Here is a 12,023-nt window from a genome sequence, read left to right on the forward strand (position 1 = left end):
AAAGGCTTTTTAAATACCAAACTACAAAATCTCACAGTAACGACAAGGCCAATAAATAGGAGAATACTTTCTACTATCCAAAAAGCATACAACCAGAGCACTAATCTTTTACCATTAGAAAAATACAATTTTGTATATACACATCAAGTTGGATAATTAAGGGATTGCACAATTGTATGCAAGCAACTTGCTTGCATATATTAGAGGTCTATACATTCATTTACGTGTATGTATTGCATGCATGTTATACGTAAGCAATGAGTTCAATTTTTCTTTATTTTACAGCACAATAACTTTAAACAATTTTGTAATAAGTAATAAATATGTATCTTTTATTAAGGGAGGCATATTATTCTCAGCAGCAATGTGCGCTTAAAGTGATTGTAAAGTCTTGTTAAACATGTTATACTTACCACCTCTGTGAAGTGGAATTGTACAGGGCAGCCTGGATCTTCCTCTTCTCGAGTCCCACTTCTGTGCTCCTGACCCCTCTCGAGTCCCCCCCACAGCAAGCAGCTTGCTATAGTGGAACCCGATCGAGCTGCAGCATCCTGTGTCCATTCAGACACGGAGCTGCCATTTGGCCAACTGAATTTTGACAGCTACGGGAGCCAATGGTGCCACTGCTGTGTCTCAACCAATCAGGAGGGAGAGTCTTGGACCGCCGAGGGACTCGTGGACATCACTGGACAGAGATGGGGCTCAGGCAAGTATTAGGGGGAGCTGGGGTGGCTGCTACACACAGAAGGCTTATTTTAATGCTTAGAATGCATTGATAAAAAAAACTGCCTTTACAGCTCCTTTAAGGAAAAAAACTGCTATTAGTTTGCTTTAGAACTTCCCCCTTTTTGGTGGTTGCAAATTAACTTTTTTTTGACCTGTAAAGATTCCTTTCTTGGAGAACAGGACACGGGCTCCTTAAACCACTTGCTGACCGCCCCATAGCACTTTTACTGCTACAGGGCAGCATCTGTGTGCAGGATCTTGTATATATACACGTGACCCGGCCCACCGCTGGTTGACAGCTTCTGCTGTGATAATTAACTAGTTAGTCAGTAGTTAATAATTAATGTGATAATTAGTGTCATTAGTACAGTAAAAGTGCAAATTTTTAGCACTGATAACTGTATTCGTGTCACTGGTTCCCGCAATGTGTCAAAAGTGTCAGTTTATGTCTGACAGTCTGCCGCAATATCACAGTCTCATTATAAGATGCCGATTGCTGCTGTTACTAGGATAAAGATTTTTTTCCCATAAATATATCCCATAGCTTGTAGATATAATGTTTGTGTAAACCAAATATATGCTTATTGGGATTTTTTAACCAAAAATATGTAGCAGAATACATATTGGCCTAAATTTATGAAGACATTTGTTTTATTTTTTATTAATTGGATATGTTTTAAAGCAGAAAGTAAAAAATATATAAAATAAAAAAATTGTATATTTGTTTATAACGCAAACATTTTTAAAACAGCAGAGGTGATCAAATCCTACCAAAATAAAGCTCTGTTGGTGGGGGAAATTATTTTTATTTATATTTTATTTGAGTACCGTGTTGAAGGACCGTGCAATTGTCAGTAAATTAACCACTTAACCTCCGGACCATATTGCTGGTCAAAGACCAGAGCACTTTTTGCAATTCGGCACTGCGTCGCTTTAACGGACAATTGCACGGTCGCGCGACGTGGCTCCCAAACAAAATTGGCATCCTTTTTCCCCACAAATAGAGCTTTCTTTTGGTGGTATTTGATCACCTCTGCGGTTTTTAGTTTTTGCGCCTTTAAACAAAAATAGAGCGACAATTTTGGAAAAAAAATAATATTTTTAACTTTTTGCTATAATAAATATCCCCCAAAAATATATATATATATATAAAAAAAAATTTCCCTCAGTTTAGGCCAATATGTATTCTTCTACATATGTTTCGTAAAAAAATCGCAATAAGCGTTTATTGATTGGTTTGCGCCAAAGTTATAGCGTTTACAAAATAGGGGGTATTTTTATGGCATTTTTATTAATATTTTTTTTTACTAGTAATGGCGGCGATCAGCGATTTTTTTCGGTACTGCTACATTATGGCGGACACTTGACGCATTTTTAGGACCATTGGCATTTTTATAGCGATCAGTGCTATAAAAATGCATTGGATTACTATAAAAATGCCACTGGCAGTGAAGGGGTTAACACTAGGGGACGGGGAAGGGGTTAAGTATGTTCCCTGGGTGTGTTCTAACTGTAGGGGGGTGGGTGGACTCACTAGGGGAAATGACTGATCGCTGTTCATACATTGTATGAACAGAAGATCAGCATTTCTCTCCCTGACAGGACCGGGAGCAATGTGTTTACACACACAGCTCCCGGTCCCCGCTCTGTAACGAGCAATCGCGTGTGCCCGGCGGCGACCGCGCCAGGCACGGGAGTCGGGGCGAGCGTTGGGCACGCGCAACCCCGGCGACGCGCCCCTAGTGGCCTGCGCGAGAGCCGACGTGTAGCTACGGGCTCTCGTGCAGGGGAGCCAAACTGCTGCCGTAAAACGACAGCGGCTGGTCGGCAACTAGTTAAAGTACCGCAACGCCGCATCACAAAAAATGGCCTGTCATGAAGGTGGGTAAATCTTGCAGAGGTCAAGTGGTTAAATCTTGAATATGAGTTACATGTTGCCACCCTCAGGCGAGGACAAACAAAGCTGTGAGGACAGCCCACATAACCCTCCAGCTCCCAGCAATCTCCCCCCCCCCCCCAGTGTCCTCAGCTGAAGGTGACAGCATATGACCACTGGCCATATTTTAAAGGAGCCTATGTTCTGTATTGTACAATTAAGAAATCGCTATATACAATGCTTTTCACCATAGCTAAAAATGTTTGCTTAACATCAATAACTGCTGTGAATTCAAAAAGGTTTCTAATCTAAAACAATTGTAAAGCAAAAAACACTGCAACCAAAGTGCCAGTACTTAAAGTACTGGCACTTTGGTGCTGGTTGGTTTCATTGGCGCAGTTTATTTTTGTACTATATATACACATTTAAACTTGTGGTATTGGGAAGGGGTATGATATAAGGCATACACAGATGAGAATCAAAAGCAGTGAACAGTTTATTTTTGTACTATGTTATCTGTGTTTATCGCTTTTAATTGCTGCCTTTGATCTTTATTGATGTTATCTATATTCGTTTAGTGCAGTCTTTTTTCCGTATATTAAATGTATATATAATGTATCCAAAGAAACTTGTTCTATTCAGAATATATATATAAAAACTTACCTTGTCATTGAATACTCGAAGGCCGTCTAATGTGTGCAGGTTTTGTTCCAGTAGTGCTGTACCTGCTGAATATAGATTAACCTCATCCAGCTGGAGTACTGCCATCGCCACCCAAAATAGAGCTTTGTGCATAGGGGAATCCTAAGAGATATTTAGATAAAATATTTAACAACCATTTAAAAAATCAAACCTAGCTTTGGGTAGATTTTAAACATTTTACATACATCCCCAGTATTCAAACTTGCACTGGTTTACTCATGCATGAACTCTGAAATTTTGAACCACAAACACCTCAGTGGAACAGATGTAAACAAATTAAAGCTGCGGTCAGGAATAAAAAAAATGGGTACACATTTTGGCACATCTCAAACATCTTGCTACAATACTTGAACTATAGACAAAACTTTTTCATTTTGGATAGAGTAAGGGAAGGTTATAACCCGTGTAAGGCTTATTTTGCCATCTTTGCCCCATTGGGGAGATTTACCTTCACTTCATGTCCCATAGTCGAAACAGGACGTGAGAGAAAAACCCTGCAAATCAAGTGAATTTCTTGGGGACTCTTGGGGACTCCTAGGGACAACCCAAAATTTGGGATTTTCTTTTATGGTCAGTTTCCATAACGGGGACACAGACAGCAATAAAAAACGGACAGGTGTTCTAAATCCACTCCATGCTATCCAAAACTTAAAAGAAAAGTTTTGCCTTTAGTTATACTTTAAAGCTCCCTGAGAGACCAGAAACCTGACTATTACAAAAATCTCCTTAGAGATTACTAGAAAAAGTAAAGCTCTTGCCCAGGCCCCTTAGTACTTTATTAACTGCTTCAATACAGGGCATTTTACCCTTTTCCTGTCCAGGCAAATTTTTAGTTTGCAGTGCCTTCGCATTTTGAAAGACAATTGTGCGGTCATGCAATGCTGTACCCAAATGACATTTTTATAATTATTTTTTCACACAAATAGAGAGGTTTCTTTAGGTGGTATTTTATAACTGCTGGGTTTTTATTTTTTTGCTAGATGAGGTGGCACTTTTGGGCATTGAAAGGTGGCACTAACTGGCCTCACCGATGGGCACAGTTGTGGCTGCAATAATCATCATCAGGGCACTGATGATCAGTGGCCTGATTATCTCTGTACAGGTCTCCCCTCTGAGGTGATGCCGCTGATCGGCTCTCCTGTCCTCACACGCTGTCAGTGTGAGGAAAGGAGAGCCGATAAACAGCACTTCATTGTTCACATATGATCAGCTGATCACACGGCTCTTAACCGAGATCTGGCCGTGTCCCAGTGACAGCGTGGAATCTGGCCCACTGTATAGTTAAAGTGGGTGTAAACATTAGACATGAAATCTAAACAAAGCATATTCCTATATAGTGTACATGTCTCAATTAGGAGCACCAAATGTCAATACTGCAGATAAACGGGTACAACGTATGTAGGAGGATTTGTTTCATTTGTTTCAGTCACTTCACTGGGTATATAGAAGGGTTTGCAACCACTTAAATTGAATAATGTGGCAGGCCAGAGCAAAAAAATAATAATAATAAACTTTGCTCTAAAATAATGTTCTTACAAATAAACTGAGCTTTCAGACTGTCTTTAGGCGAGACATACTCTGGACAGTTACTTTCTGAAGTGCAACGTCCATACCTCCAGTGGCAAGAAGCATGTACATGAAACATGTCAAAATGACCAGGTGAGGAAACAACTTTATAAAGACACAGATGAGTTGCGTAAATCTGCAGAAACACAGTTAAGATTGTGTGTTCTCAGAACTCCAGGTTACTTCCAACAAGAGGATTTTATAGGCAAGTTGGTCTGGTAAACTCAAGCACTGACACATCTAAAACAAGTTACCGTATTTATCGGCGTATACCACGCACTTTTTTCCCCCTTAAAAATCAGGGGGAAATCGTGGGTGCGCGATATACGCCGATACCCGCGCTGTGTTTGAACGCCGCCGCCGCCGACATATACCGAGCGCAGTACACTCGGCCAGGCTCGGATCCCCTCGTGGTCACACCCTGTGCCGCCTCCGAGTGTGCCCGAGTGTACTGCGCTCGGTATATGTCGTCGGCGGCGTTCAAACACAGCGCGGGAAGCGGGGATCGATTTAAAAACAGCGCGGGAGAAGCGGAGAGGACCACCGAGGTCGCAGACGGACGCCGGACCAGACAAGGCCGCCGATGGACGCTGGGCAAGACACCGACGAGGGGCATTCAACCAAAGTATTTTCTTTTTTTCCTGAAATTTCCCTTCCAGGTTGGGGGTGCGCGCTATACGAAGATAAATACGGTAAGTCTTTAGCATGCATTTCTCTGCTAAATGTTTTAGTTTGAGGACAGCTTTTATAAACAACTTGAAAACACTTGCTGCACAACCATAAGCAACCCACTTGGTACCAATATTTAGTCCGATGACCAATAGACATCATGCATCATACCAAATTAATGAAACGCTTACCTTATTCAGAAGCGGCTGCAGTTTGGTTAGTGCTATCACAGTGGCTTCTATTAGAACTTGGCTGTTGTAGTTGTCAGGACCTTTTAGGCAGCTTTCCAATCCCTAAAAAAAAATATCACACTTGGTATAAAAGTAAGACAACATTAAATGCACCAGACTACAACTACAAGGGTGATGAGTGGAAAACTGCTCTAAAAAGAGAAGAGAGAAATAAAGACGTTCAGGCTGAGCAAAAGTTTGGCCAAAACATCGTTTATGCGCCCTATTGACGAACACGTGGAACGCATGACGGGATGTTCGCCCACTGAGCACCCCATGCTGCACAGTGCATTCAAAGCTCTGCCCAATCAGGGCTCAGTGAATAGCTGGTTAAGGAGCGGGACCAAGAAGTCAGCCACTGCATCCTTAAGGGATTAGTCATCAGAATTAAATAGGCTTCCCCCCGCTGACAGCCGAGTGAAAAATACACAATTGCCAGCAATAGAAAAAAAAGCAGAGCCCCACCTCATGTTGAGGGCATGTAGCCAGGTATAGTTACGGGGGCAGGTGGGGGGCTTGCTTGTCAGGCTGCGTGTGCAAATAAGGGTTTCCGTTGTGCATATTGGGGGGGGGGGGAGTTTTGTTTGTATTGATAGCAATGGGATTGTATTGTCCGCAATTTAAACATCTTTTTTGTTTTCTTTATGTCAGTTTTGCTGCAGCAGGCTCTATACACAGTATAGATACACCACTTTATAGGCAGACTAAGTGCAGTCCCCAGGGACTATATTTAAAGGTATTTTTTACATATAAATTCACTTTAAGCATTACAATTTATGATCCAGTAAAAACAACCTTATTTGAAGAAAAAAAAAAAAAAAAAATTGCATTGATACATGTTCCCCAGGGCAGGACCCGGGCCCCCATACCCTTTTCATGGCCAATAACTTGCATATAAGCCTTCGAAATGGGGACTTGAGTCTTCAAATTTGGGTCCCATAGACTTCAATGGGGTTCGGGTATGAACTTTTGCGATGTTCGAGAGTTCTGGTGTGAACCGACACATTCCCAAATAGCAGTTGTGAAAATTCAGACTGGAGATCAAGCTTTTTAGTTTTAAACCTGGTCTTACACAATCTGCTCTCCCAACTGGCTGTATCTTCCCTGTGTCCTGTTGACGGAGGTCAGCCAGCAGAAAAAAAATTAAAATCTCAGCCAATGGGAAAGAGGGATCAAAAAAAAAAAAAAGTGTAAGTACAGCTGATTTTTACATGAAGCTTCACAGGCATGCAGGGAAGGTGGGGTGAGTAGAGCTGCCTGAAAGAACGACTGGAAATACTTCAGTGCTTCTGCCATTAACTTTTGAGGAGAGGTTCACACTTGTGCGGTTTACACAGGTATGAGAGGCCATTCATTTGAACAGGCTGCCGTGCAGTGCGACACGCAGGAAATAAGTCCCTATATTTTAAATCACAGCCCACATGGAAACCAAGGGTTCCAGCACAGTTGTGATTTCCAGTGCGGACGGCGTGCCATTAGGATTAATGCCACCCGTCTCTCTGTATGGGTGGTTGCAGCTGCCGGTATTTTTGTGGGTCCTGCAGTGGTACCACCCGCACAAATGCGAACCTAGCCTAAAGAGTGAACTGTACTGCCGTTACAGGTCAATGCAGGCTTGAATTTTTTACTGGTTATGAATATATAAATACATACTCTAGGGCACAGGTTTACTTTAAATGAGATGTGCAACTATAATTATAAAGATACAGAAAATGCCCCAATACCTTGCTTAAAATTCGGATAATCTGTTTAATCTGTCCATGAGACACACGCTTGCTTATACAGCCAAACACAACAAGCGCTCGTGGCTGTAGTGAAGGATTGTACTGGAATGCAAACCTGAGTAGGATAGAAAATACATTTTATTAACATGCAAATGTTAAAAGGAAAGACTAATTTATTTTGTTGTGAAAACATACTTTTGAGCAAGTTCAGTCCACTGGTCCAACCACTTGCAAGTTGGGATATCTCTCATGCAAGCCTAAAACAAAATGCAGCAGGTTATCACAGTAAATATAATCTATGGAACTATTTTCAAAGTAAGAATCTCTATTCGACATCTATGTTCAGTAGTGCCGAAACAACCAATCGATTATGAAATAATCATAATTGATTAGTTGGCCTGCATACAGAATGCATTGTTTGTTTACATATCTGGAAATATAGTGAAGCACACACAGAGCTCAGTACACAATCAATGTCAGTAAGTGCCTGAACTTGTGAATGTGTGAGCAGCAATGCCTCATGGCACATGTAGTCCTGGGCAGGAATTGAGTGGTTTTTTTTTTAAACGCAGAAGTATTTTTACCTTGCTATAGGGGAATTCTCTATACTATATTTTGCAGCTTGCTATTGGGGCACTCTGAAGGTAGGAGGAGCCACAAGCAATGGCGAGGGACCCCAGAAGAGGAGAATCAGGGCTGCTGTGTAAAAAAACATTACACAGAGCAGGTAAGTATAACATTTTTTTTTTTTTTAAACAAACGACTGTGTGCAGGGAAGATCAGCATCTGAACCTAGAGAAGGTGGAGGCTGATCGACTGGAAGTAATATAAGGCAGGGCTCGACAAACCCCAGTTGTAACCTTGCTGCACTGTCCCTTCCTAGTGAGCTGCTGCCCATCACATCATCAAGCCAAGTACACACGGGCTGAATGTCAGGCAACATCGACCGGCTGAAAAAAAAAATTGGCTGCCATTCGGCCCGTGTGTATGGCAGTAGGTCTGAAAGAAGGCGGCTGTTCGGCTGGCTTCTGTCAGAAGAGCATACTGGAAAATCAGCAGCCGAAAGACTGGCTCCTAACTTTAGCCGACTTCTAGATTCCAAGCAAATTTGTCAAGTCCTGATATAAGGCAATACAATTACATTTATTTTTTTAACGTAAACTTTTAGTTTTTATTTTAATATAAAATATTGATATCTCCCTTCCACCCTTCATATAACTTCATGTCTGACTCCTAGTTATAATGCCCATATATCATCCTTCTGGGTGTATTTATTATTATACATATAATACAAGTAATCTATATTTATTACTTTCACTGTTCCATAGTATAAATGAACCCCTAAGGCCCTTACCATTCAGGTCCGCCTGTCAATTTTGTTGGTAGACTTGAACGGCCGCTCCATGCAGTCCTATGGAGCGTAGGATGTCAGCGCAGACATGTCCACTGATATTCAACCCGATCCGCCAAAATCAGACAAATGGCAAAACATCCCCACCCGTCCATGGCGGATAGGATGAGATCTGATGAAAATAGACATGCTGTCCGTTTTCATCAGATCTCTCCATAGGAGACAGCAGGGCTGCACAAGCCCCTCCCCCCTCAGTGAGCAGAGAGGGACTTGTCATCCGCCAGCTCAGCGGAAAGATCTCCCGCTGAGACGGCGGACTCTGTAGCGACAGAGTCCACCTCGTGTGAAAGAGGCCTTAGAGTAGATTTATCTGCTCTTTTTGTACTATAAAATGACCAATTTTCGTTTTTAACCCCAAGACAAAAAAAAGCTGCTATTAAACGTCTAAGGCCCCTTATGACACTGGAGCAGAGGGAGGCGATGGCGGTAAAGCTCTGCTAATTTTAGCGGCGCTTTACTGTCAATTTCGCTATTCGGGCGCTAGCGGGGAGGTTTTACCCCTGCTATCAGCCAAAAGGGTTACAAACCACCGCAAAGTGCCACCGCGCATGCGTTATAGCCATGGTGCCCCATTGATTTCAATGGGCAGGAGCAGTGGAGGAGCGGTATACACACTGCTCCTTCACCGCTCCAAAGATGCTGCTAGCAGGACTTTTACCCTCCTGCTAGCGCACCGCCCCCGAGGGCTTTCACACTGGAGAGACAGCAGCGGCTCTTTCAGGTCGGTTTGCAGGCACTATTTTTAGCGTTCTAGTGCCTTCAAACCGACCCAGTCCAGACGAGAATATTTATACAAAAATCTTTGTACATTCGCTGAATGAAAGAAAGTCGTTTTTAAAATTGCACTTGCTTTTAACATTCAGTTTTAAAATGAATGTAATTTCTGAACGATAACCACATACACTGTCTGAAAATTCCTTTGACCGAGACATTTTCTTATGTGCACCTTCGAATTTTCCCATCACCGTGGTTGAAAACGAATGTCGATTTGACCCCAAGACATTGTTTTTATATGGCCAGCATAAGTGACAGCAGGCGCAGGTAGATTTTATCAAGCCACCTGCCTATGACAAGGGAGTCTGTAATACAATATATTACAGTTCTGTCTGAAAATCTACAAAACGGTTTATTTTTTTTTGCTTTAAATTAAAAATGTGATCTCAGAGTCTGATGATATTTACCAGATTAAACCTCTAATAGTATACACAGTATATCTCTTCAGTCTGTTATTCTCAGAGTGGATTAGAGATTTTGTTCCCTAACCATATAGTTGGTTATTTATATTTACCACTGCATAGAGATATTTAAGGATAAATTGCCTTGTTTTAAACTTTACATATTAACTATATTATACACCACACTTTACGATTATCCAAAACTAATCGATTATGAAAAGAATCGTTCTTTGCAGCCCTAATATACAGGCAATCCAACCAGAATAATTTGAATGTTAAGTGTTTTCCAAAGCTTTCCTTGTACCAAAATGTATCGTGTAAGCATATCACCAGTTGCAGTAAAATGAAAATGTTTACTTTATAATAAAAGTAGGATAAAATGTAGGACTTTGTACTCTGACTGCAATCCCCTTTTTTTATGTCTCCATTCAGCTCTGACAACCACTCTCTTTGCAGTGGGCTCTATGTCTTTTGATATTAATATGACTATTATCCTGCAATTAAAAGGTTTAATTTGACAGGATAAATGTTTATGAAGTTAATAGTTGATTAACCTACACTAATTTCAATCTAGGTAAATATAACAATCTGGTTGTTCAGGAACAATTCATCATATGAAGAGGTGTTAAACACACCAACATACCGAGTATTCTTTGCAAATCATGCAATCTACCATTGCCCAATGCTGCTTGTGAGGGTCAAAAGGGTCTCAAATGCAACCTGGGACAATGCTCTGCTAAAATGTGTATGCAAATGCCCAAACATCTATAACTACACTTATTCATTGTGAGTGAAAATCAAAGATTGTTAAAAATAAATTACTGATTACATGGAACAATTCTAATGAACGCCATTAAAAATAATGCAAAGAGAATTCTAAATGGTACCTCCATAATTTCTAACAGTGCTTCTGTAACAGTTTCCAATGAAGTCAGAGCAAATGTCTCCCTCTCATAGGAACCAGGTGAAAATGAACGATCACGATAACTGGATCGGAAAGCGATAACTGCAGCAGACTTCACTTTACTGATCCCAAAGAGAAGGTAGAACTTGGGCAGGGAAAACTCTGTCAGACTGAGCCGCAACACTTGCTTGGTCTCCTCTGTGGGCAAACAGACCAATAAATACATAACATTTTTCATCAACAAAAAATTATAACTTTTATTAAGACTCAGTTCCTTCTAATAAGAGGGAAGTGCAACTAATACAAAGCGCCACCCACACCCCCAATGCCACCCTCCGCTTCAGAAGATATAAAACATAACTCAAATGCATAACTGCAAAACCTGCCTAGGGCAAGACAGTGTTTGAAGACCCCGAATCTTGCATTTTCGGCGGCCTTTAGTGTAATGGCTAATGCGCCCAGAAAGATATGCGATGCCCATACTTTGGCATACAAACATTAGAATATGTTTGAGCCTTGGGGCCAGTAAACAGTCTGCCATTTATCAGGCTGCACAATAACATCAGCCGGAGATGTGCATTTTATACCCGTTTTTGTTGAGGGTGGGAGGTGTTGTATACTATAGTAACACACACACACACACACACATATACATACATACATAGCATTTTTTCTCAGAAAATAGGTGCAGGAACTCAACCACGACCCCGTCTAATTTCACAAACAGTAGAAGGGTATTAAAGGGGCATTAAATACCAGGATTCCATTACATACAGAGTGCAGAGTTCAGGGGGTTACTCACAGAGTGCAGAGCTGTCACTTGTAAACACAGAAACCAGACTTCTGTGTTTGCAAGTGATTGTGGTGAGCAGGCACCAAAGGGTCTGAGCCAAAGGTGGTGGAACGGAGTTCCCCGTGAAAAAAAAGTATATATATATATATATATATATATATATATATATATATATATATATATATATATATATATATATATATACACATATACATATACACACACATACATACATACATACACACAT

General features: G+C 41.1%; 1 protein-coding gene across 3 annotated transcripts in view; it reads right to left on the reverse strand.

Annotated features, from left to right (window-relative positions):
• Positions 1 to 12,023, reverse strand: part of NF1 (neurofibromin 1) — a 317,171-nt gene that overhangs the window by 52,326 nt on the left and 252,822 nt on the right. For all 3 annotated transcript variants that reach the window (XM_040336668.1, XM_040336666.1, XM_040336665.1), the window contains 5 exons: positions 10,967 to 11,181; positions 7,689 to 7,750; positions 7,494 to 7,608; positions 5,731 to 5,832; positions 3,266 to 3,406 (listed from right to left, as the gene is read on the reverse strand). In XM_040336668.1, the coding sequence (XP_040192602.1) occupies positions 3,266 to 3,406; positions 5,731 to 5,832; positions 7,494 to 7,608; positions 7,689 to 7,750; positions 10,967 to 11,181 (635 nt within the window). The remainder of the gene's footprint in view (positions 1 to 3,265; positions 3,407 to 5,730; positions 5,833 to 7,493; positions 7,609 to 7,688; positions 7,751 to 10,966; positions 11,182 to 12,023) is intronic.

This window comes from Rana temporaria, chromosome 2 (assembly GCF_905171775.1).
Source record: "Rana temporaria chromosome 2, aRanTem1.1, whole genome shotgun sequence".
NCBI classification, from domain to species: Eukaryota; Metazoa; Chordata; class Amphibia; order Anura; family Ranidae; genus Rana; species Rana temporaria.